We start from the raw sequence: 26,779 nt of genomic DNA on the forward strand, positions 1-26,779 counted from the left end.
GATCTGACAGAGACTGGAGAAACCCCAAGAGTATGGCCCCCAGTACTGAAGTCACTCCTGAGGTTCACCCTTCAGCCACAGATTAGACAGGTCCGTAGTGCCAACAGTAACACACATGAGGGATGTACCTCACAGTTTGGCCATATATACGAGACTAGTGGGCACACCAGCCTCACAGCAAAGATGAGAAGGCAGGAAGGGACAGGAAGACTGGACAAATGGAAACAGGGGAACCTCGGGTGAAGAAGGGGAGAGCGTTGACACATCATGGGGTTGGTGACCAATGTCACAAAACAATTTTGTGTATTAATTGTTTAATGAGAAACTAATTTGCTCTGTAAACTTTCACCTAAATCACAAAAAACAAATAAAAATAACCAAAAGAATGCAAAGAATGAGAAAAAAGTAACATTAGGAGGACAAACAAATATAAGATGGTAGGGATTTAAATCCAGATATATAAGTAATTACATTAAATGTAAATAACAGAATATTCCAATTAATAGACAAAAGTTGTCAGATTGTATTTAAAAAACTGTATTTGGTTTACAAAGAGACACATCAAAATATAAAGATACAGAAGAAAGAACACTATAGAATAAGGGCAAACCAGTCTACATTCTCATCAGTCTGGTTTGATCCATTTCATTACTGGTCGACTTTCATGTACAAACAGCTGTAATAGACTATAGTTGTTTTTTTTTTTTTTTAATTCTTGAATTCCTTTGGAAGAGCAGTTCTCAAGGTGGGCTTCCCAGATCCCTGGAGAGTCCTTGAGACCCTTTTAGGGGGTCTGTGTGGTCACAACTATTTTCATAGTAATATTAAGAAGTTCTGTTGCCGTCAAGTCGATTCCAGCGTAGAACTACCTCATAGGGTTTCCAAGGCTGTAATCTTTATGGGAGCATACTGCCATGTCTTTCTTCCGCGGAGCAGCTGGTGGGTTCAAACCACCAACCTTTCAGTTAGGAGCTGAGCACTTAACCACTGTGCCACCAGGGCTCCCTGGAGAAGGACATCATGCTTGGTAAAGTAGGAAGACTCTTAATTAGATGGATTGGCAACAGTGGGCTCAAACATACCAACTATGTGAGGATAAGGAGCCCTGGTAGCACAGTGGTTAAGCGCTCGGCTGTTAACCCAAAGGTCGGCAGTTTGAACCCATCAGCCACTCTGAGGGAAAAAGATGTAATTTGCCTCCATAAAGATTACAGCCTTGGAAACCCTATGGGGCAGTTGTACTCTGTCCTATAGGGTTGCTATGCATCGGAATCGACTTGATGGCCACTGCTTTGTTGTGAGGTGGTAGAACTGAGCAATGTTTCGTTCTGTTACACAGAGTCGCTATGAGTCGGAACTGACTCAACAGCACATAACAATAACACTAAGACGTTACAGGCATACCTTGGAAATATTGCAGGTTCAGTTCCAGACCACTGGAATAGAGCGAATATTGCAATAAAGCGAGTCATACGAATGTTTGAGTTTCCCAGAGCATAGAAAAGTCATGTGTATACTATACTGTAGGCTACTAAGTGTGCAATAGCATTACGTCTAAAAAATCAATGTATATACCTTAATTAAAAAATACTACATTGCTAAAAAATGCTAACCATCATCTGATCCTTCAGCAAGTCGTACTCTTTTTGCTGGTGGAGGGTCTCGCCTGGATGTTGATGGCTGCTGACTGATCAAGGTGGTAGTTGCTGAAGGTTGGGGTGGCTGTGGCAATTTCTTAAAATAAGACAGCAATGAAGTTTGTTGCATCAATTGACTCTTCCTTTCACGACAGATTTCTATGTAGCATGTGATGCTGTTTGATAGCGTTTTACCCACAGTGGAACTTTCAAAATTGGAATCAATCCTTAAAAACCCTGCCACTGCTTTATCAACAAAGTTTGTGTAATATCCTAAATCCTTTGTTGTCATTTCAACAACATTCACAGCATCTTCACCAGGAGTAGATGCCGTGCCAAGAAACCACTTTCTTTGCTCATCCACAAGAAGCAACTCTTCATCCATTAAAGTTTTGTAATGAGATTGCAGCAATTCAGTCACATCTTCAGGCTCCACTTCTAATTCTAGTTCTCTTGCTATTTCCACCTCATCTGCAGTTATTTCCTCCACTGAAGTCTTGAACCCCTCAAAGTCATCCATAAGGGCTGGAATCAACTTCTTCCAAACTCCTGTTAAAGTTGATATTTTGACCTCCTCCCGTGAATCATGAATGTTCTTAATGGCATATAGAATGGTGAATCCATTCTAGAAGGTTTTCAATTTACTTTGCCCAGATCCGTCAGAGGAATCACTATGGCAGCTATAGCCTTATGCAGTGTATTTCTTAAATAATAAGACTTGAAAGTCAAAATCACTCCTTGATCCATGGGCTACAGAATGGATATTGTGTTCGCAGGCATGAAAACAAATTAATCTCCTTGTACATTTCCATCAGATCACTTGGGTGACCAGCAGTAATATTGTAAAAGGGATCTTTTCTTCTGAGCAGTAGGTCTTAACAGTGGGCTTAAAATATCCAGTAAAACATGTTGTAAACAGATGTGCTATCATCCAGGCTTCGTTGTTCCATTTACAGAGCACAGGCAGAGTAGATTTAGCATAGTTCTTAAGGGCCCTAGGATTTTCAGAATGGTAAATGAGCATTGGCTTCAACTTAAAGTCACCAGCTGCATTAGCTTCTAACAAGAGAGTCAGCCTGTCCTTTGAAGTTTTGAAGCCAGGCACTGACTTCTCCTCTCTAGCTATGAAAAGTCCTAGATGGCATCTTCTTCCAGTATAAGGCTGTTTCATCTACACTGAAAATCCATGGTTTAATGTAGCTGCCTTCATCAATTATCTTAGCGAGATCTTCTTGCAGCTTCTACATCAGCACTTGCTGCTTCACCTTGCACTTTACGTTATGGAGGAGCTTCTTTCCTTTAACCTCATGAACCAACCTCTGCTAGCTTCAGACTTTGCTTCTGCAGCTTCTTCACCTCTCTCAGCCTTCAGAGAATTGAAGAGAATTAGGGCCTTGCTTTGGATTGGGCTTCGGCTTAAGGGAATGTTGTGGCTGGTTTGATCTCTCCAGGCCACTAAAATTTTTTCCTATCGGCAATAAGCCTATTTCATTTTCTTATCATTTGTGTGTTCACTGGAGTAGCACTTTTAATTTCCTTCAAGAACTTATCCTTTGCATTCACCACTTGGCTAACGGTTTAGTGCAAGAGGCCTACCTTTCAGCCTGTCTCGGCTTTCAACATGCCTTCCTAAGCTTAATCATTTCTAGCTTTTGACTTAAAGTGAGAGATGTGACTCCTCCTTTCACTTGAGCACTTAGAGGCCATTGTAGGGTTATTGACTGGCCTAATTTCAATATTGTTATGTCTCAGGGAATAGGGAGGCCTGAGAAGACGGAGAGAGATGGGGGAATGGCTGGTCGGTGAAGCAGTCAGAACACATACATTTATGGGTTAAATTCGCCGTCTTACACGGGCATGGTTTGTGGTGCCCCAAAACAATGACAATAGTAACATCAAAGATCACCGATCACAGTTCATAATAATGAAAAAGTTTGAAATATTACGAGAATTACCAAACTCTGACACTGAGACACGAAGCGAGCACATGCTGTTGGAAAAATGGCACCAATAGACTTGCTCAACGCAGGGTTGCCACAAACCTTCAATTTGTAAGAAATGCAGTATCTGCGAAGCGCAATGAAGTGAAGCGCCGTAAAACGAGGTCTGCCTGTATTTGTCTTTTTCATCGTGCTGAGGTGCAGAAGCAACTGTGGGTAAGGCTGCTGGTGTCTTAGCATAAATCAGGACGGTGGCACTGAATGGTACAAGTAGTCATTGTATTGCTGTGCCATCGCAGCTAAGAAAAAAAGGGCCACTTGTGTTTTAGTATGTCCTTGATGAAGTAGTACAAATTATTAATTTTATTAAATCCAGGCCCTTGAGTTTTTAATAGTCTGTGCGACAACGTACCTGGAAGGCAGCTCTGCTGAATACCCCCGATGAAGGAAAAGCACTCGTTGGATTGTCTGAGTTGAGAACGGAGCTGAACGAATTGTTTTTGGTGCTTTTACTTGAACAAACAACTGCAGACAAATGACGGCGCCTGAGACTTGGGTGTTTGGCAGAGACTTTCACGAATGGAGCTCTGGTGGCGCGGTGGTTAAGAGCTATGGTGAGCCGTGGCTGCTAACCAAAATGTCGGCAGTTCAAATCTACCAGCCCCTCACTGGAAACCCTACAGGGCATTCCTGCTCTGTGGTATTGGGTCGCTGTGAGTTGGAATCGACTCAGTGGCAATGGGTTTGGGTTCAGTTTTCGGTCTCACAAACGAGCGAAGTGAGCCTATCGCTTCAGGAAACATAACTGATGGTGTTTGTTGCCGTCGATAAAACTGAGCGTTTGAGTGAAAATTACAGCAGTTTCCCTGCCCTTGAAATGCCCTGCACTTCGCCGATTCTAGGGCCTCTGTTTCGGTTTGTCTGGGTGCAGCCCCGGCACCAGGATTTTTCGACGTTCACCAGATGATTCTAACGTGCAGCCCAGGCTGAGAATCACCACCTTGTCAGACGTGGAGATTACAGGGTAGACCGAGAGATGTATTTCTGAGTAGTTGGTAAGGACATCGGGGTTGCTGAAGCAGTTGTTGTCGTGTGCCCTGGAGTCGATTTTCGACTCACAGCAACCCCATGTGACGGGGAGAACTGCCCTAGAGGGTTTCCTAGGCTGTAATCTTCATGGGACTAGATCGCCAGGTCTTTCTCCCACGGAGCCGCTGGGTGGGTTGGAACCTCAACCTTTTGGTTAGCAGCTGAACACTTAACCACTGCGCCACCAGGGCACCTTTGGTAAAGTAGAGGGTCAGCAAAACCGAGGGGAACCCTCCATGAGATGAATTGACACAATAGCGTCAACAGTGGGCTCAAAAGTTCCAACATCCGTGAAGACGGCAGGCCACCAGGCACCGTTTCACTCCGTTATAAAGTCGCCATGGGTCCCAGCTGATTGCTGGCAACTAACAACAACAGAGATTAACAGGTCTTGGGACTTCACTCGTGCCTTCTTCTAGTCTGCAAATGAAAGCATTTCTTTTTCTCTTTAATGAAAATGTATATCCAGTCATCCGACAAAGATTTGCCAAGCATCTGCTCTGTGCAGGCTCATTTGTTAGTGCTGTGGGTCGGGTGGTGAACAAACCAAAGAAGCCTTGCGCCCTGCGCCCTGCGCGCGAGTTCTCTGGAGAAGAGAGTAACACGCGACAGGACAAATCTGTCCTTATTCATCTCTCATGTTCTGTGGGTTGTCGGTGGACCTAAGAAACACCAGGGTCCAATCCGGTGCTGACTCTGGGTGTGCTTTGCCCTCAGGATGAGCTTTGGCCCCGGTTTGCTACCGTCCTCCTCGGACTTGGGGCCTCTGGAGTCCGCGGGGCCTTTGGAGTCCGCGCAGCCCCAGGCGGAAGCGCCCTTCGCAGCCCGCGGGATCTTCTCGGAGGAGGTGGCGTCGGTGGCCCGGCCCCGGCCTGTCGGGGGCACCACAGGTACGAGGGGCTCTTCAGGTTGCACCCTGGACTAGAGGGCGAGTGTTTTCGGCTACAGACTGCAAGAGTATGTTTTAGACTCCCCAGGGTCTCCGCGCCCCTTCCTGTTGCTGGTGAAAGCGGTGCTGGTGGAGACGGAGGGGCGGTGTTGGCTGGGGTCCCCAAGACATCTCCGCTGCGTTGTACCTGTAATCCTCGGCTCAAAAGCAGCCCCTTCAGTGGAAGTCGCAGCACACTGTCCCAGGGAGGACCTTTCTAAATTCTTATGGTACACTGAGAGATCTGTGTCTGAGCGCAGATAAGGCATTGCGCTAGTCAAATAGGGCTGCCTAACACAGCAGCACTACCTGGGTGGCTTACAACAAGCGAAATTTATTGTCTCACAGTTCTGGAGACTAGAGATCTAAAACCAGGGTGCCAGCGAGGCCGCGTGCTCTCCAAAAGCACTAGGCAAAGATCCGTCCTTGACTCTTCCAGCTGCTGGTGCTCCAGGTGCTCCTAGGCTTATGGCTGCATCCCTCCGGCCTTCATGTGTCCTTCTCCCCTCTGTGGATCTCTGTGTCTCTTCTCTTTTTAGAGACACCAGTCCTTGGATTTAAGGACCACCCTACTCCAATATGACCTCTTCTTCACTAATTACGTCTGCAAAGACTCTATTTCCAAATACGGTCACATGCAGAGGTTCCAGGTGGACATGGATTTTGGGGGGACACTCTTCAGCCCATTGAAGGCATTAAAGCAAATGGTTGTTGTTTTAAGAAAGGTGCTTTTCCAGCTTGTAATAAGCAACTCTTAAAGTTGCTGGACCATGTTTGGAGGGAGATTTGTGGTTTATTTTGTCACCTCGGGAGGGTGCAGCTGCTGTTTCTTCATCAAACCTCACCTCCCTCTTTTTTCCCTTCTCTCTCTCTCGCTCTCCCAAGGTCACGTCCTCCCCTTGCTTATATCCCCCGCACTCTGCTCATGCCCCCGTGCCCGTGCGAGTCTTCTAGGTCCTCTCCTCGCCTCTCTCAAATCTTCAAAGAATAATTTTAGTGTCATTCGTGGGTAACCCATACAGGTCTTCACTTCAGAATTGAACAGAGAAGTCCTAGTACATATTAGCTGCCACTGTTATTACTGCTGGAGCCCTGGTGGCGAAGTGGTTAAGACTCAGCTGCTCACCAAAAGGTCGGCAGTTCAAATCCACCAGCTGCTCCTTGGAAACCCCATGGGGCAGTTCTACCCTGTCCTGTAGGGTCGCTGTGAGTCAGAATTGACTCGATGGCAACAGTTTTTTTTTTTTTTTTTTGGTTTTTTTTTTAGTATTACTGCTACTATTATATTATCCCAGGTGGTGGTGTGAATCGTTAAGCTTTTGAAAAGCAGGGTAGTAACATGATTTATGAGCCTGTGGTTTGGTAATGATACTACTTGGAATCTAGTCTACCCCCCGGAAAGAAACCCAGAATATTGGGGGAAAACTATGTGTTGGAGACGTTTATGGCAGCGTTATTCATAATCGCAAAAAAAAAGTTTGCCCCTAAGTGCCTAAAAACAAGGGTCTGGGGGGGTGAACTGTGCAGCTATTTAAAATGCAGAGCCCGTGGAGAGCTGGAGGGAGGGGATTTCAGACTGACCCAAGGCCTCCTGCGTGCTTGGTACCTGACCTGTTTTATCTCTTAATCCTTGGAATAACCCTACGTGGTAGATTTTTCTATCCACCTTTGAGAAGTGAGGAGCCCTGGTAGCTCAATGGTTAAAGCACTTGGCCGCGAACCGAAAGGTTGACGGTTCGAACCAGCCAGCGGCTCTGCAGGAGAAAGATATGGTAGTCTGCTTCCATAAAGATTTATAGCCTTGGAAACCCTATGGGGCAGCTCCACTCTGTCCTGCAGGGTTGCTGTGAGTCGGACGATTAGCCAGCAATGAGTTTGGTGTTTTTGGTTTTGAGAAGTGAGGGATTGGGGCTTGGTGGAGTGGGAGCAGTGTGTCCCTGTCCCGCGGTTTCTGGGTGCCCAGTTGTGCCCCAGCCTGGGGCACAGGGAGGCTCTCTGGGCTGGGGCTCTGCGCTGAGTCCTGGGGGAGGCTGTTTTGTGTTGGGAGGTGAACACAGCAGGACAAAAAAACGTGTCTGAGTTTTGATTCCAGCTGCTGCTCCGACTTTAACACACCAGGGCTGCCTTTCTCTCTATGCAATTATCTGAGCCTTTGATGGCGATACTGGGCTGTATTTGTAGTTCTTTGCAAAGATGCAAAGACTTGCTCAAACCGTGACTGGTCGGCCAACAGTACCTATAAGTCCCAATAGTTTTAAGTTGATTTTCTGTAACTACAAACGTTCCAATGAGTGCATTGCTCTGGCAGCACCCTGGACAATGTGTCCTGACCTTTAGTTACCGCTGTGTATCTGCTGTGGAGCCCTGGTGGTGCAGTGGTCAACAGCTCAGCTGCTAACCAAAAGTTCGGCAGTTCGAATCCACCAGCCACTCCTTGGGTCCACCAGCCACTCTATGGAGCAGTTCTACTCTGTGCTGTCGGGTCACTGTGAGTCGGAATCCACTCAATGGCAGTGGTTTTTGGTATTAGCCTTTTATATCATAGTGCTTAGAGACCACTTTTTTCCTCCCTAATTTGCAGTATAGGGATATCCCCATGTGCTAAAAGTTGTTGAGGGAGAAAAACTTGTTGTTTAAAAGCTGGCTTTCATATCGGTGTGAAGCGATATCGTGTGTCGGTGTAGGGGAATTAACGCCAGACAGCCTTCTAGCTTTGCTAGTGATGAGGCTGGGAAGTGGGTTTAAACATTCAATTGTGATGCAGCCAGGTTATGGAGACATTGTGAGTATTATGAAAATGTACCTCAGCATCCTGAATTCAAATAAATACACGTCCTGCCCTTTAGGGAAGAGAAAGCATGTTGTGTTTTCAGCTCCTTTGTGAATCTCCAAGGTAGAATCAGGAAGGAGCCAGGTTTCCGCTTTCTTTATGGCTCTAGAACCTTTTATTCCTTTCTTCTGAGAAATATGGTCATCCTTACTTGTAGCCTCCACAGAAATGAAAGCAAGCGCCTTCTGATTTCCCCTTTCTCCCTAGCCCTTTGATGTCTGTTCAGGAAAATGAGAGCATCACCGTCAGCCTCCGTGTTAAAGGGAAGTAAAAGCTCATCAACAAGGAGACACACAGCCCGCCTTTCTTGAGGAAATGTCATTCTCTAAGGCTCGACTGCTAACCAAACTGTTGGCGGTTCCAACCCATCCAGAGGTGCCTTGGAAGACAGGCCCAGCGATCTGCTTCCGAAAGGTGACAGCCTTGAAAACCCTATGGGGCAGTTCTATTCTGCACACATGGGGCCGCCACGAGTTGGAATCTACTTACCAACAATGGGTTGGTTGATTGGTTAGCACTGGTACCATGTTTGAAGGGTGCTTGTGACCCCTGGTCCTTAAGGACGGACAGTGGACAGACTGAAGTGGCTGTATGTGGCGGTCTTACTGTGCTATAGCGATTGACCAGGCGGCCCGCCACTGTGTTTCCTTCCAGGTTCCCAGATCCAGCACCTCACGCAGGTGGGGATTGCAAGCAGGATTGGCGGTCAGCCCGGGGAGGCCCCGCCAGGCCGGGGTGGCCAGTATGGGGGGCCGGGATGGATCGTGTACGGGGAGGACGAAGCTGGGCGGAGAGAGGCTGTGAGTATTTGGTGTTTGGGTCATTGTTTAAAAATCAGACATAACGACTTCATTTCGCTCCTTCTGCTTTGGGGATCCCTTTTGAAACCTACATAAAAGCAGGTTTAATCGCCCTCAGCTTGTTTTTTCTTGCAGCTTTTAGATGGTAAATTCCCCTGCACCCAGAGTGGGAGGGAGCTGACATTGCATTCTGGAAGGCCTAATCTTTCCAGGGGCAGACTCAGGCTCACAGTCAGTATCTGCTTACCTCCTTCAGCTCTCAGACTTCCCTTCTGACCTTTCACTGCGTGGGGTGTTCCCACCTCCCTTCCTTCCCAACGCCTTGAGTCCTTTCCTGTTCTCCCTCTGGGCCAGGAGCTCCAGGCTGGCTCCCTTGTCCCCACCTGCCCCCTTCCTCACCCAGCAGACAGGGATTTGCCAACTGGACTGAGAGCTGAAATACTCACTCAGCCGCACGTTCATTCAGCTATCTGTCTTTAAGCAAATAGTTCATAAGCAGTTGTTAAGTCAGGAATTTCGGGGCATTGCAGATGGTTAAGCGCTCCCTACTAGCTGAGAGGTTGGCAGTTCAAACCCACCCAGAGGCACCTCAGAAGATGGGTCTGGCGATCTGCTTCCGAAAAGGTCACAGCCTTGAAAACCCCATGGAACAGTTCTACTCTGCACAGATGGGGTCGCCATAACAACAATTTGTTAGCTCCAAAAAACCAACCAAACCTCTTGCCCTCAAGTGGATTCCTACTTATAGCGACCCTAAGGACACAGCAGAACTGCCCCCCCATAGGGTTTCCAAGATTGTAAATCTTTATGGAAGCAGACTGCCACATCTTTCTCGGAGTGTCTGGTGGGTTCAAACTGCCAACCTTTTCGTTGGCAGCTGAGCGCTTAACCATTGCGCCGCCAGGGTTTTCTTACCGTCCCTCTTTCCCTTGAACAAGTCCTCTACAATAACCCTATCTCAGGGGGCCCCGTGGAGGGCGGAGCTGTTGGGAGGGAGATAGCGGGGGGCGTCGTGAGCTTCCCAGAGCCGTTTGACTTGACTTTCCTGCCCCTTCTAAGTAAGAAGTGCGGTCACGTTCGCCGTGTTTTTCAGACCCACATGCTTGGACCTCAAGAGCATTCTTCTCCACGGCTGTTTCAGGTGCCAAGGACTTCGGCCAGGGAACCGACGGCCCCGCCCGGGAACCTCCCGCCCAGGGCTCTGCAGGGCCCCGGGCTGCCTTACGCCCCCGGCGGCTCCACCGAGGACCTGCAGCCCGGCCACTCGTCCACGTCTCTCATCAAAGCCATCCGCGAGGAGCTCCTGCGGCTCTCCCAGAAACAGAGCGCCGTGCAGAGCTTCCGCAGCTGATGGTGCCGCGCGCCTGCCGCCGTGCTGCTTCCCGTGGAAGCCGGAGCGAAGGAACCCAGGGAGGGCGGCTCCTAGGGGAACGGCCGCCGCTCCTGCAGGGCGGCCGCGGGACCCCCACTCGTGCAGGGCGGCCGCGGCAGGGGGCGTCCCCGAGGAAGCCATCGGGTCTTACGGCCGCTGACGGTACTTTCGGTACTAGGTTGGCGACCTTCGGACCACTGGGCTCCGTGGGAATGAACTGTGCGTTTGGCCGAAAGCCAGCAGCACTTCGTGAGAGACAAGACACAACCCTAAGCTAACAACCTGACTAAACGACTCAACTTTTTAAAGACAAAAACTTCCAATGTGTAGATGGTGTCGGGGGTGGGGGGAATCGCTCCATTTCCGGGGCAGGAGACTGATTTGTACGATGAAACTGCTGCTTGGTTTTCTGAGAAGAGATTTGAAGACGTTTTATGAACGGCTGGATTTCCCTTTCTCTTTATTTTATTAGTAATATTAACAACAGGAATAATAATCGACGGTTGGGAATTTTTACAAAAGCTACTAGTGAGAAACCAAAACGATAGGTTGTTCGGGCCTGAGATCCCCCACGAAGCCATTGCCTCATCCTTCCTTCTCTTTCTTCTGGTGCTACCGCTCCAAGGGCGCCTTCACCCTCACGTCCTCCAAACGAAACGTCGGCTTTTTCGATGGAAGTATATGTTGAAGGTTTCATTCTGTTCTGGAAAAAAACAACCACCACCCAGATTTGGGGTGGCGGGGGGAAGCTTAATATTTATTTGGTTATTCAAAATACATATCGAAGTTTAGATTTCCATTCTTAATTGTATTTTCTGTTTGTTACTTGGGAGTGGACAGACAGCACCCCATTTCAGCGCATATCATGATGAAGGCCAGTGCCCTAGAAAGAGGCTTTCCAGGGGGCCTAACCCGTATCCTTGCGCGTGGCTGAGGAGTTGCTCACAGGGTGTGTTTGAGTGAGAAATCTAGGGTAAGCAAAAACTACTTAGAAAGATTCTTGGGCTACCAGGTGTTTATTCATGAGAGCGTGACTAGCTGTCACAGTCCCTGTGTTAAGACCTATTGTGAAACACGGTTTTCAAGTCAGCCTTTCCATAGTGAGTGGAGAAATGTAGAGAAGAGCTCTGAGACTACAGCCACAGGAGGAGAGACCGGGCCCTCATTTCTGCTTTTCCTGCTCATTGCTCTGTGGAAGGACTGTTGGAACCATCCCAGGCACTTTGGGCCTGAGGGAGGGGGGCCAACTCACCGGTGAGTTACACGTGAAATAAATGTGTCCCCACTCCCTAAATTATAGTAAGGGACGTGATGAGCACAGGCCATTCTGCTTTCTGGCACCTGAGGGAGCCAAAAAGAGTAACCGTCTTAGGTAACAGATTTCCACAGTCAGTCCCCTTTTATTAGGTCAACCAATACTTTTAATTAAAAGATAAGCCGGTAGGATTTAGGGCTCTGATTAATGAAAACTGTGCATCTGTGTCAGGTAGGGGGAACCCTAACACGGCTGAAATGGGTTTCCAAAGTGGAATCCTTGGGTTCCAGGATCACGCTTCAGCACTTCCTTCATTTCGTTAGGCTGTTCTGCAGAGTTAGGATCTTACACTCCAGGGAAAGTGGCTCTGGGAAGTGAAAATGTAGCCATTTTGCTTCTGTGCACCCCTAAAAGACAAGGGGTGCTAGAGACTTTGCCACTCAAGAATGGTTAAAAAAAAAAAAAAAAGCAATGGAAACTCCTTTTCAGGCACTCCTCGGTGGCCCCAAAGAGGGTGGAGAAAAGGCCCGTCTGGGCTTGATTTCTTACCTCTCTGGGCCTTGGTTGAAAACCAGACTTTCCCCAGAGTGGAGGATTCTCTTTGCATGTTGCTCAGAAAATACCAGGTTTCCTGAGCATGTTGTTAAGAATTCCTGATACCCGAGCAGCGTTTTCTCATGAACATCTTGCAGTCCATTCAGATCCTGCCACAGCAAGTGGAATAAATGCAGCCCCTTCCCCTCCCGCTCTGCTCAGCTTCCTGTTTGCACGTGGTGTGCTCAAATGGTTTCCTCCTGTGTGCTGCAGAAATGGCCTCTGTGTTTAAAAGGGTTGAATGCAACAGCAGTGTTCATGCCTTTCAAACTAGCATAAAGGGAGTCTACCTGTAATTTTATTCTCAGAGTATCTTAACAGACACACTTTGAAAGAGATTGTCAAGACCAAAGACACCATTGATAAACCACCAGTGGTAGGTTGTTTGGTGCGAGCAGGCCCACCAGGTCGCCAACACTGCTATCCTGTTGGCCATAAAATACATCCAGCTGGCGTTGCTTTCTCTAAATACCTGCTACAACAATTCTCCAAACTCCCAACTCAGAACTAACGAGCGTGGTAGGAAGTACCACACCAGAACGGGTCATCTGAAGCAAAAGTGGTGTAATCTACCTAAAAGAAAGGTCTTCTCACTGATCTTGTGTGGCTTTGGCGTTCCATTTATGGAAGCACTCTAAAACTAAGAGTTACATTTTATGTTTATTTTCTCCTATTTTAAAAGTTCTCGTGGTAACATGAGCTACGCATTTGAGTCCGAATTTTAGAGAAGATTGTTCGGAGACGCAGAAGTGATTTTCAGAGCCCACTCTGCTGCTAGCTTGGTGCATCAGGTCCCTTCCCTGAGCCTCATTCTCACCATCAGCCAAGTGAGAACACACCTGCCTGCCCACCTCACAGGGCCACAGGTGTGAGAATCAGCTGTGAGCATGTGTGTGAAAGACCTGGAGGAGTGTAAAGCACTGTGAAAAATGTAAAGTTTTGTCTGTGTTGATGCCCTGGGATGGGTGATCTGATGACCTGTGATCTACCAGTGAAGGGGTTCATATACAGGTCACCGGAGCAGGACTAAAATCAAAGGGTGACTCCTCGTCTTCACCTCTGTTTTGCTTTGAACTCATTTCCTTCACCATTATCTTTCAAACACCATTTACTAAACATCTGTCTGCTCTTGATCTGCTGCTGCTTCTGGCACCAAACAAATCAGCAGACCCAGATCTTGCCTTCTGAGATCTTATGATCTAAGTAGATAATACAGCTAGCTATAAAAAAAGATGGAAGATAAAGATAACTAAGGACTTAAATATCAGCAATATTTATTGAAAGTACACAAGTGTATTGGGTCCTTACTGAGGGCAATTGATGGAAATTGTACATTGGGAAGTGGTAGGATGTTGGGGATAAGTCAGCCTCCGAAGCTACTTTAATGAAGACGGGAGCTGCCTAAGCAAATGGTGGGATGGCTGGGAAGAGAGAGAGCGGACTTGGGACAGGTTTAGGAACTGGATGATGTTGTCATTGAATGGACTTGATCCTGATCTGCCACAGTAGGGGGACAGAATCCCTAACTGCACTGTCCGGGAAATTTTAGATGAAGAGGACGCTATACTGTGAAGATACATTTGCAGTAACACAGCAAGAAAGTGACCAGGTCTGTGAAGAAGGTTTGCAGAGGAAGAGATCCAGCCTATAGGAGGGAAGGGGAGAGTACCCATAACCGATGAAGGACCAAGTGTAAAGTATGAAAGACGTGATGAGGATTACACTGAGGTTATTGCTTAGAGCAGGTCTCAGTGGTTGGTCATTTGGCCACATTAAATTTTGGGGGAGCATAAGAAACCAACCGAACCCGTTGCCATCGAGTTGATTCTGACTCAGAGCGACCCTATAGAACAGAGTAGAACTGCCCGCATAGAGTTTCCAAGGAGTGCCTGGTGGATTCGAACTGCCAACCTTTTGGTTAGCAGCTGTAGCTCTTAACCACTACACCACCAGAGTTTCCTGGAGAGCATAGTGAGTTATAAATAAATATATTCTGCCTCTTTATACAGCTACCTACACAGTTTTCTCCAGATTGTGTTTAATTTCAGTGTGCGCTGATTTTGGTGGCATGTGGCTTTTCAGCAACAGGCTAAGTGGCTTCTTGGCACTGAGAGCCTTCAGGGCATGAGGCCCGTGATTCAAGCACAGGTGAAGGTACGTGCGAAAGGCTTTGGGCAGAAAAAGTCATTGCAAGCTTTACGAGCCTCCATTTCCCAGGTATGGGGTCAGGGATTATTCAGTGAGTGCCCCTCAAACACAAATTTGCATGTACAGTCATTCTCGAGTTAATCATTACGTCCACTTCTCTTATAATCCCTTTCTTACTAGATTCATAGATGTGAATGAGTTGGTTAGAAGGCAATCTGGTGAAGGTTCTGGGCAGGGGTCAGGAGGGCTCCAATCTTAACTACTGACTGACGTTAGCACGAACAGAGTTTCAGCCATTTCGTATCTACCTCCAGAGCAAGTCTCCAAGGCCAGTCTCCAGAGCGTGCTCATGCACACCTGTCTCGTGCCGGGAGTGTGACAAAAGCCACTTCTGTACCTGAGACAAACAACCTGAACGAAAAACACATTTCCGTGGGGCAGCAAATTGAACTTTGTTTTTAAACTTAATCCAATAATGTTAACTGATATTCTTGCAAGAGGTGAGAGGCGTTTCTGTGAGAAACTGCTGTGACATACTCGTGAAATTTAATAGAGAATGCCACCTTTCAGATTTCTGCTGATTTGCCTGAGGTGATTTTCAGTGTTTAAGATTCCTTTCCCTGATGAGAAAGACTTGAAAACCTAACCTTCATGGTACAATCCTCATTCCATACTTTTGTGTGTAACAGTACACTTGACCATTTGTCTTGACAACATGCCACAGCACTGGGACTTAGAAAAGGGTAGTAAATGCTTTTGGAAACATGAAACCAAGTTAGGAACCAGTGAGAAAGCTAAAGAAGGAATGAATGTCTTAATCTGATGCGCTGTCATCCAAATTAGTTTCCCACAGGGTAGGTAAGTTTGCAGGCTCCTTACTTTTTCCTTCTTTCTCTGGTTTCTCTGCTGGGGCCACATCACAAAGAAACAGTGAGTTGGTAGAGGGACAGAGATAAGATTCAAATGATTTGAGTCTTATGGTCTGTGATTACACGGAACCTTTCTGGACAACAGAGCAGCATGAATAGTCTTTTCTCATGCTCACCAAATCTCAAGTATTCATAAGGTGACTTCCTAGGTGTGCAAGTTTGGAATAGTTCAGGGTCAAGTTCAACCAGACACCCTGTATTGATCCTCCTGTAGTTGTGGGGGGAAAGAAGAAGAAGGTGCCAGAGGAGCCCAGGCTCCACTTATTCCATCAATTGCTCCATGCAGCAGAGGACTCATTCCAGGAAAGGGGAGTAGAAACTCAACTTTGCCTTCCTCCCACCCTCTGGGGAGCATGGAGACTAGGCTGGCGTTACTGTTACAGGGAAGGTGACTCAGCAGAGGGGCTCTGGGTTGCTGTCTTGTCTCCTCCTACTTTGTCAAGGTCCGTGCTCTTCTGACTCCTCCTGCACCTATCCTCGGACGATGAGTCTTAAACATACGGAAATGTGCAGAGAGGAATTTGAGGCCCCGAGTGGCATCAATACTGCAACTTGAACTTGACAATCATGGTTTGCTGGTCTCAAATGGCACTTCAGTCTCAGTTATCGGTGTATGATTTAGTAGTCGAATCCTCCCTCCTCCTTGTTGGTTATATTTCTACCCTTAAATTAGCTGCACTGTTTTCTAACGTGCTGTAGAGTTTTTTAAATAATTTATGCGAGTGTTTGGTTTCCATGTTTACAATTTATACAGCTTTCCTAGCATTTTTAATGGAAATGTCAATAAATGCTATCAGTTGGTGTCAACATAGTATTTTCTTTTTATTTCCTTTGCAACATGATGGCTTTCTCATTCGTAAAACTTGAAAGTTGAATCAGAGTTCTCTGATTCTGTGTCCCTGGTGAGAACACGTTGTACTTTCATTTTCCAAGAAATTAAGTTGAAAGTATTCTATTCAGCGGCGCTCTGGTGGTGCAGTGGTTAAGAGCTCGGCTGCTAACCAAAAGGTCGGCAGTTCTAATCCATGAGCTGCTCCATGGAAACCCCGTGGGGCAGATCTACTCTGTCCTACAGGGTCACTGTGAGTCGGAATCCACTTGACGGCAACAAGTATTCAGTGTGTGGAACTTGTCGAATAGTTTTCCTTCACATTTACTGATGCCACCTCCTACCCACCAATCAAATGTACGCATCCACTAGGAGCAGAAGCATTTTGGAATGAAAAGATTAGAACTCTACAGTCTAGAAAGATACAGGAGAAGATCAAAGTCCATACACTCTTGAAAGGTAGTTAATAGGGTAAACCTAGGGTCCTTTATGAAACCCAAGGAATTAAGAACACCTTGAAACTTAGAAAAGCAAAAGGAGCCTACGAAACAGTGGAGACTAAACTGGTGGGACTCATCACCGGAACAGGTTTTACATGCTCTGAATGTGGACAGGTTTCAAATGCTAGAAGAGCAAGGAGCTACTCAAGAAACTGAGGCTTATAAGAAAGGTCAGTCTGGTCCTATGCTCAGAGCCTCAATACTGAATTACAATAAATCCAAATTTGAACCATAAGTGGCATTTCTTATCCTCCTTTCCCCTCTTCCACTTTGTACCTGCCAAGCACAGCTTAAGGTAAAAAAAAACAATTACAAAGAAGAGCGATCTTTTAGCTTCAACAGTGCCTGAGTTAGAGAATTCGATTAATGAAATGCTTCTGTTGTTCTTGAACCATGGTGTATTTATCCAGTAACTTTCTTCCTCTACAGAGCTCTCCACACTTGCCTTGGCACACCCCTCTGCCCATTCTGGAATCAATGGGGGTAGTATGGGCTTGATATCCCTAGGGTAAAGACTTGAAAACTTACAGCCAAAAATCAGGCTGGGTAAAGCTTTGTGTAGTTAAACTATTTTATTTGTTGTATTCGTGCCAAAGTATAGCATTACAGAAGCGTAAAATGCAGGCTGTAATCTTTACAGAAGCAGACTGTCACATCTTTCTCCCACGGAGCAGCTGATGGATTTGAATGGCTGACCTTTCAGTTAGCAGCCAAGTGCTTTAACCATTGCACCACCGGGGCTCCATATTTAAAACACAGAGTGTTAATTTGTTTCATAGCACCTGGGGCAGAGTGGTTGCATCAGTATCTTCAAAATACGCATTAGTGTGCTGTATTTTTACAAAATACTGCCCACTTTCTACATTTGTTTGCCAACCACTCCCTCCCCCCGCCCCAGGTATCTTCATAAGCCCACTGTGCTAATTGTCTTTACAGCAACATGTAAAAAAATTAGCATAGCGGTGCTTGCAAAAATACCTTGTGGGGGTGGGAGCAGTTGGCAAACCAGCGTAGAAGGTGAATGTTATTTGCGTAAAACTTACGGTAAGTACTGAGATTATGATTCCGTGATGTGGGTATCTACATCAAACTGGTGGTTTCTTTCATTCAGCATTTTACAATTCTGAAATTGTTCTTAAGAAGACATTTGTGCAAAGAATTTTTCTTTTTAAAGAATGGCTTAAAGGCTAAAATAGGGTTGCTGCATTTCAGTACAAATGCATGTGAGTCTTTTTTCCCATACCACCGAGAAAGCACCGGGAGCAGAGCACATCGTTTGGACCCAGAGTTCCTGCACTGAGAAGCTCCTACGACAGGGGAAGATTGATGACAAGGACCTTCCCCCAGAGCCGACAGAGAGAGAAAGACTTCCCCTGGAGCTGGTGCCCTGAACTGGGACTTCTAGCTTCCTAGACTGTGAGAGCCACCATGTACGTGTCCATCAGTTTGTTACATTGTGGTGGCTTGTGTGTTGCTGTGATACTGGAAGCTTTGCCATAGGCAGGGTGACCCTTGGTGGGCAGGTTTCATCAAAGCTTCCAGACTAAGACAGATTTGGAAGAAGGTCCTGGCAGTCTACTTCTGAAAAAAAATTGGCCAGTGAAAACTTTATGAATCAAAGCGGAATATTGTCTGATACAGTGCTGGAAGATGAGCCCCTCAGGATGGAAGGCAGTCAACAGATGACTGGGGAAGAGCTGCCTCCTCAAAGTAGAGTCAACCTTAATGACAGGGATGGAGTCAAGCTTTAGGAACCTTCATTTGCTGATGTGGCACAACTCAAAATGAGAAAAAACAGCTGCAAACATCCATTAATAATCGGAACCTGGAAAGTACAAAGAATGAATCTAGGAACATTGGAAATCATCAAAAATAAAATGGAATGCATAAAGATCGATATCCTAAGCATTAGTGAGCTGAAACGGACTGGTATTGGCCATTTTGAACCAGGAAATCATATGGTCCGCTAGGCCGGGAATGACAACTTGAAGAAGAATGGTGTTGCATTCATCGTCAAAAACATTTTAAGATCTGTCCTGAAGTACAACGCTGTCAGTGAGAGGATAATATCCATATGCCTGCAAGACCAGTTAATACGACTATTGTTCAAACTTACGCACCGACAACTAAAGCCAAAAATGAAGAAATGGAAGAGTTTTACCAAGTTCTGCAGTCTGAAATTGATCAAATATGCAATCAAGACTCTTTGATAATTCTTGGCGATTGGAATGTGAAAATTGGAAACAAAGAAGAAGGATTGGTAGGTGGAAGAAAATATGGCCTTGCTGATAGAAACGATGCCGGAGATTACATGATAGAATTTTGCAAGCCGACGACTTCTTTATTGCAAATACCTTTTTCCAACAGCATAAACGGCGACTATACCCGTGGACCTTGCGGGATGGAATACACAGGAATCAAATCAACTACATCTGTGGGAAGAGACGATGGAGTACATTTCATGGGAGTCTGCAGGTACTTCCTGGTATTTGCAGCTGAGGTCGAGGACTTGGTGGCCAGGCAGCCTGGTCCAGACAGTGATACTCAGTCTTCCAGTCTCTGCTCAGTGCTAGGTAACCAGGGGCCTTCGGCACACCAACTGTCTTTGAGGGGGCCACATGAAAAGTGTCTTACCGAGGTGTCTTCCGGGACTGGGAGACTCGCCTTGCCTGGCGAACCAGGCAAGCATACCACTCTCCCTAATGCATGTCCCGCTCACCTATGGACCAGACAGAGGGTGACAGGAACAGCATCTCAGCCATGTCTGCTGTTATCTATACCACAGCCTTCTCAGGGTCGTTAAGATTTCCCCTTCTGAGGTTAATGGCCCTAAAAAAAAATGTTGTGATCGAGTCGATTCCAACTCATAGCGACCCTGTAGGACAGAGTAGAACTGCCCCATAGGGTTTCCAAGGCTGTAATCTTTACGGAAGCAGACTGCCACATCTTTCTGCTGAAGAATGGCTGGTGGGTTCAAACCACCAACCTTTTCATTAGCAGCCTGGCTGTTAACCACTGTGTCACCAAAAAAAAAAAAAAACCAAACCCATTGCCGTTGAGTTGATTCCAACTCATAGTGACTCTATAGAACAGAGTAAGACTGTCCCATAGGGTTTCCAAGGAGCGGCTGGTGGATTCGAACTGCTGACCTTTTGATTAGCAGCCAAACACTTAACCACTGTGCCACCAGGGTTCCATTGTCCCACCAGGGCTCCCTTAATGGCTGTGGACCTCAGAAGTTTTCCAGAATGAATCACCGTTGGGCCTTTAGGAGGTGAGGTGTGTTTGCTCCTTTGCCCCAACTGCCTTCCACGTGGTCTTTTGTTTTTTCTCTTAATTGATTTTATTTTGTTGTTGTTGAGAATATACACGGAAGAACATACACAGTTCAGCAACTTCCACATGGTCTTTATCCAGAGACGGACGGAGCATGCCAGCTCTGAATGCAAACTGGAGATGCTAGAGATGATTGAAGATTCCATTTGTCTCTAGGAAGAGTGAGCTCTGCAAAGGCATGTCAAGGCAGAGAAAATCCTTTCAAAATATTAAAAAATAATTTTTAAAATTATTAAAACCTGCTTATCTGGGATTTCCTAGAGGTTTATAGAGTAAGAAAGGTCTGAGATATCCTCGGGATAAGCCATGTAGATCACAGTGTTAGAGCTGTTCTCGCAACCTCGGTCCTGTTCTTTGTTCCCACTGTAAGCACAGGCTTCCAGAACTGAACGGCAGCATCTATGTTTTGGTTCATTCCTGGGGAAAAACGCACCACAGTCTCATGTCTCAAAAAATGTCAGTCACAGAGTTGTCCTTTTGAAAACAACATTTTCTCCACATCTTCCTAAACCTGGCAGGATCCTGGCATATCTGAAGGTTAGCATTCTGCCCTGGAGCCGGGGCTGTAGTCACAGGGGAGTACATTTTTTTTCCTTTTTTAAAATTTTATTGATTTTATTGTTGTTGTTGAGAATACATACAGCAAAACATACACCAATTCAACAGTTTCTCCATGTACAATTCAGTGGCATTGATTACATTCTTTGAGTTGGGCAACCATTCTCACCCTCCTTTTCTGAGTTGTTCTTCCCCCGTTAACATAAACTCACTGCCCCCTAAGGTTCCTATCTGATCTTTCGAGTTGCTGTTGTCACTCTGATCCCATATAGGTAGATCTTAAAAGAGCACAAGGCCCAAGGCAGATATTCTTTACTAGTTAAGCTAAACTATTGTTTGGTTTTAAGAAGACTTCAGGGGATATTTTTGGTTTAAGGTTTAAAGATGATCTCAGGGCAATCTTTTCAGGGGTTCATCCAGCCTCCATGGCTCCAGAAAGCCTGGAGTCTATGAAAATTTGAAATTCTGTTCTGTATTTTCCCCCTTCTGTAGAATCTTTGATCAGAATGTTCAGTAATGGTAATTGGGCACCACCCAGTTCTTCTGGTCTCATGGCAAAGGGGCCCGTTGTTCATGGAGGCAATTAGCCACACATTCCATCTCCTCCTTCTTTTCTTGGCTCTTCTTCCTCTGTTGCTCCAGGCGTCTAGAGACCAATTGTTGTGCCTTGAATGGCCGCTTGCAAGCTTTTAAGACCCCAGGCACTACACAACAAAGTATGAGGTAGAACAGAGGCACTAAACCCATTATTAGGCCAATTAACTGGGATGTCCCATGAAACCATGACCCTAAACCTCCAAACCAGGAACCAAATCCCGTGAGGTGTTTGTACATAAGCAGCCTCAGCAGTTACTCTTTTTTTTTTTTTTCTGTCCTTGTTGTAAATATATCTGCAACTTTTGCCAATTCAACTTTTTACAGGTGTACGACTTATTGACAGCACTTACAATAATCAGCTGTGCAACCCTACCCTTAATCAATGAGATGTTCCATCACTGTGAACCAAAACTCCCTTCTCTCCTGTCCTTGGTAAGCACTAATAAACTGGTTGCCGTGATGGTTAAGATTGTGTCTCAGCTTGGCTGGGCCATGATTCTCAGTGTTTTAATGTAATCACTCCCATGATTGAATATACTGTGAGTAGCCAATCAGATGAAAGGGTGTCTCCTTGGGGGTGTGGCCTGCATCTGTATATAAGCAGACATTCTGGCTTTTGGCTCTCTCTGGATGCTGCGGCTGCTTCCTGTCATCTCATCTCCCGTTGTTGGGACTTGAGCTGTCAGCTTAACTGCCGAACCTAGGATTCCTCGATCTGCACAGCCTGTGAGTGGGAGCCCTGCACTCCGACCCACCAATCTTTGGCTTGCCAGCTTCTGTAGCTGTGTGACTTGGGAGAGGCCTCTACCCTGATCCACGGACTTGGGACATTCTAGCCTCTACAATCGCGTGAGCTGTTTCCTTGATATAATCTCTATATATTTATACACTTTACTGGTTTTGCTTCTCTAGAGAACCCAGCCTAAGACAATTGCTATACATTTGCCTTTTCTTATCTTTTTATATAAGTGAGGTGATACAATATTTGTCCTTTAGTAATTGACTTATTTCACTCAGCTTAATATTTTCAAGCCCCATCCATATTGTATGTATCAAGACTTCATTTCTCCCACTGGCTGAGTAGTATTCCATCATACATTTTATTTTTTAATTCAGCTAAAGTACATGCTGCTAGAGTTTTATTTATAGCCAACCTTTTTTAAAACGTCACATTAAAAGAAAAATGCCAACTCAGATACAAATCAATAGCAATGCTGTCTTTAGATTCAAAATAAAATGGGATTTGATAAATTGGCGCCCCCATGTGTGTTGGAGTAGAACTGCTCGCCGTAGGGTTTTCAGTGGCTGATTTTTCAGAGGGAGATCATCTGGCCTTTCTTCTGTGGCACATCTGGTTGGACTCAAACCTCCAACTTTTTGTTAGCACCCAAGCATGTTAACTGTTTGGACCCCCCAGGGACTCCTAGACTATTTGCATTTAGCTGCTTAGCTGTGGTTGTATGCATTCAAGTTAATTCCGACTCATGCTGTTGTTATTAGGTGTAGTTGAGTTAGCTCTGACTCACAGTGACTCAAACGAAACCCTGCCTGGTCCTATGCCATCCTCACAGTCGTTGTCATGCTTGAGTCCATTATTGCAGCCGTGTGTCACTCCATGTCACTGAGGGTCTTCCTCTTTTTCACTGACCCTCTACTTTACCAAGCATGATGTCCTTCTCCAGGGACTGGTCCCTCCTGATAACATGTTCAAAGTACATGAGACGAAGTCTCGCCAACCTCACTTCTAAGGAGCACTCTGGCTGTACTTCTTCCAAGACAGATTTATTTGTTCTTCTGGCAGTCCACGGTATATTCAGTATTCTTCGCCAACACCATGATTCAAAGGCATCTATTCTTCTTCAGTCTTCCTTGTTCATTGTCCAGCTTTCGCTTGCATGTGAAGCGATTGAAAATATCATGGCTTGGGTCAGGTGCACCTTAGTCCTCAAGGTGACATCTTTGCTTTTTAACACTTCAAAGAGGTCTTTTGCAGCAGATTTGCCCAGTGCAGTACATCATTTGATTTCTTGACTGCTACTTCCATGGATGTTGATTATGAATCCAAGTAAAATGAAGTCCTTGACAACTTCAATCTTTTTTCTGCTTATCATGATGTTGCTTATTGGTCCGGTTGTGAGGATTTTTGTTTTCTTTATGTTGAGGTGTAATTCCGACTCAGAGTGACCCTATGAGACAGAGTACAACTGTCCCATAGGGTTTCCTAGGCTGAAATCTTTACAGGAGCAGAATGCCAGGTCTTTCTCCTGTGGAGTGGCTGGTGGGTTTGAACAGCCAACCTTTTGGTTAGCAGCTGGCACTTAACCAACGCGGCATCAGGGCTCCTTAGCCGTGTAATTAGATCTTACAAACATATAACTGAGTGAGAAAAGCAAGCAGCAGTATGAGAGTGAATTTTTGCAAATTAAATAAACCTAAACTGATAATACTACTTCACATTTTAAAGAGCCCATACAGGGACTCATATGGTTGCTGGGGGTGGGGGGTAGCGAATAAAAGAGAACAGAAAGTGAAACCAGAGGGGCCTTGCACAGACCTTGCTCAGGATGAGAGGGGCTGTTGACGGGAGGGGCTGGGTTAACCACACCCCCTACACAGAGGCCTGGCGGGGGTGGTGGTGGCAGGAGTCCAGGTGATCAGTGGATAAAACTAACATTGTTATATATCATAAATGCGTCCAATAAAATAATAAACGACAGGAAAACTGGACGAATAGACACAGGGAACCCGGGGTGGAAAGGGGGAGAGTGCTGACACATTGCGGGGATTGCAGCCAAGGTCACAAAACAATCTGTGTATAAATTTTTGAATGAGAAACTGAATAATAATAATAACACAGTACATGAGTACAGTTCTAAGAGTAAATGTGCCCCTGCAATTTTAATTTATTCAGTGATCCTAAGAATGGACTTGATAAAATAATTCAGGCTTTAAAATTTGGTGTAAGTATGCAAGATACAGAAGGTATCCCTTCATGAATAGAATTTTTGAAATCTGAAATGCAGAGGTATTTAAATTGATACTTAAAATATCACTCTTCTCAGGAGTACTAAAATACTTATAATGCCTGATATCCTCCTGACACTTATAAATCAGCTGTAAAAGGAACATTAGATTCTAGCATCTCGAGTATAACTTATTCTCTGTTCTTCATATATTGCTTGTAAAAATACAAACTTTGGGAAAGAACCAATAAGTATTGGTAGCACTCGCTGAACCAGTGAAAACAGTTACATACTTGCGTATCTTTTTTGTTCATTGTGGTAAAATAGACAGAACATAAAATTTGCCATTTTAACCATTTTTAAGTGTACAAGTCCGTGGCATTAGTTACATCCAGAATGTGCGTGACCGTCACCACCATCTAGTTTCAAAAATTTCATTGGCAAGCATCCATCACCAAAGGCAAAATTTAACAATGAAAGCACCTCTACCGTTCACGAAGGCCTGTTGCTTTCCACCTGGAAGCTCTTAGATCCCTACAAGCTGATGCTTGATTCCCCTCAGCTTTCCCTTCTTTCTTTATTGATGATCTTGGCTCGACTGCAATAAAGAGAGTCCTCTCTGTGGAGGAATCTGAGATACGGCATCTGGAAGGCATAACGTCAATGATGGAACCATCTTTCCCTCCTTCTGCAGGTCTCCAGGGAAGGAGCCATTGTTTGGATTTGGTCTTGTACAGATGAAAGGGAAGCAGTTCACAAAATGCCTGAACATGAAGACACTGTGGCAGAAACCACACGCACAGCACACATGAGTGTTATCTAAGAATCTCTCAGAGCTGGCGAGGACCTCAGACTCCTCAGCCACTTTGCGAAGAGCAAGCGAGATCGTCTTACGGAGGTCCAACATATAAGAGGTAAGCGCCATGACCACCATCCGTCTGTCAGTCTGTCGTCCTGTGGTGGCTTACGTGTTGCTGTGATGCTGGAAGCTATGACACTGGTATTTCAAATACCAGCAGGCCCACCCATGGTGGACAGGGTTCCGCAGAGCTTCCAGACTAAGACTACGAAGAAAGGCCTGGTGATCTACTTCTGAAAATCAGCCAGTGAAAACCCTCTGGGTCACAGAATATTGCCCAAGACTTCAACTCGCTTACTTTGGATGTGTCATCAGGAGGGACTGATCGCTGGAGAAGGACATCATGTTTGGTAAAGTGGAGGGCCAGCAAAGATGAGGGAAACCCTCAGTGAGATGGATTGACACAATGGCGCAACAATGAATTCAAACAAACCAACTATCATGAAGATGGTGCAAGGTTGGGCAATGTTTTGTTCTGTTATACATGAAGTTGCTATGAGTTGGAGCCAACTTAATTGCAACTAACAACAAGAACAAAGAGCCACAATGTCTGTTTGACCAGGTGGACCTCATGCCCACCCCCACTTCCGGGAAGCACCTCAAATAATTCAATGTGTTTTTGCAACTGAGTTTGAAACCACCGATTTGGTGCAGTTCTTACATTTTCCACTTAGAAAACTGATACCCAATGGGATAAAGTGACGTGTTTCTGCTCACATTGGCCAGAAGTAAATTTTAACCCGCCTCCCCTTTTTTGACTGCTCTTTCCACTATCTTATGCTGTTTTATCTGAAAAATGTTTGCAGATATTAAATCAAAGTGTGCTACTAAATCTTATCATCTCTAGGGCAACAAACCACCACATGTTGTGGGAACTTTTCCTGAATTTCTAAACAAGTGGAACATGTACTCATGTGTAAATCAAGAGCCATGTAGCAGGCAGTACATAGACACTGTATACACACGATTATTCAACACTCAGAACAACATGTCCACCGTGCTGTACCCGTTAAACAACTGAGATAGATATTATCTGGTTCTTTGGAGGCAGCAGGATGAGCCGGGCTAACCCTTCAGTTCCCATTGGCAGGGAAATTTAGCTCGATTTTCTGAAAGAGCAATTGGCAACTGAATCATTCCCACCCCTAAAAAATGTTGCCTCTATTTCAGGTGCCGCTCATTTTTCTTTTTTGTCTTAGGACTATTTAGAGTTTATCCAATATAAACACGTTTCCTCACAAGGGACAGACATGGTTTCCCAAACAAAGAGTGCTTCTGTCCTTTCTTCCCTCTGATAACCGCCCCCAGACTCCTCCAGCCCCCACCCCCATAGAGTTCACGGCAACATCTTTGTCCCCCATGCTACATGGTGATGACTGTAGTTTGCTAGCGGAGCAGTGACCAGGCAGTTGGTTCCCTGGAGGTTGGTTAGTTCAACCATCTGGAGACTGATGGGGCTTCTGAATGCAGTGATGACCATAAGTGCATCTAGGACAAGGACTCAATCGTCCATCCACCCACCCATCCTCCCACATGCCCACCCACCCATCCATCCAACCATCCATCCATTCATCCACCCACCCACCCATCCATCCATCCACCCATCCGCCCACCC

The 26,779-nt window shown here is 45.7% G+C and overlaps 1 protein-coding gene across 1 annotated transcript in view; it reads left to right on the forward strand.

Moving 5' to 3' along the window:
* The window catches only part of KIAA1549 (KIAA1549 ortholog), a 78,311-nt gene extending 67,736 nt beyond the window's left edge, over nt 1–10,575 (forward strand). Inside the window, exons 16-18 of the mRNA XM_012557298.2 lie at nt 5,384–5,556; nt 9,079–9,224; nt 10,366–10,575. Coding sequence (XP_012412752.1) covers nt 5,384–5,556; nt 9,079–9,224; nt 10,366–10,575 — 529 coding nt within the window. The remainder of the gene's footprint in view (nt 1–5,383; nt 5,557–9,078; nt 9,225–10,365) is intronic.
* Nucleotides 10,576–26,779: the final 16,204 nt, after the last annotated feature.

This window comes from Trichechus manatus, unplaced genomic scaffold (assembly GCF_000243295.1).
Source record: "Trichechus manatus latirostris isolate Lorelei unplaced genomic scaffold, TriManLat1.0 scaffold00093, whole genome shotgun sequence".
In the NCBI taxonomy this organism is placed as follows: Eukaryota; Metazoa; Chordata; class Mammalia; order Sirenia; family Trichechidae; genus Trichechus; species Trichechus manatus.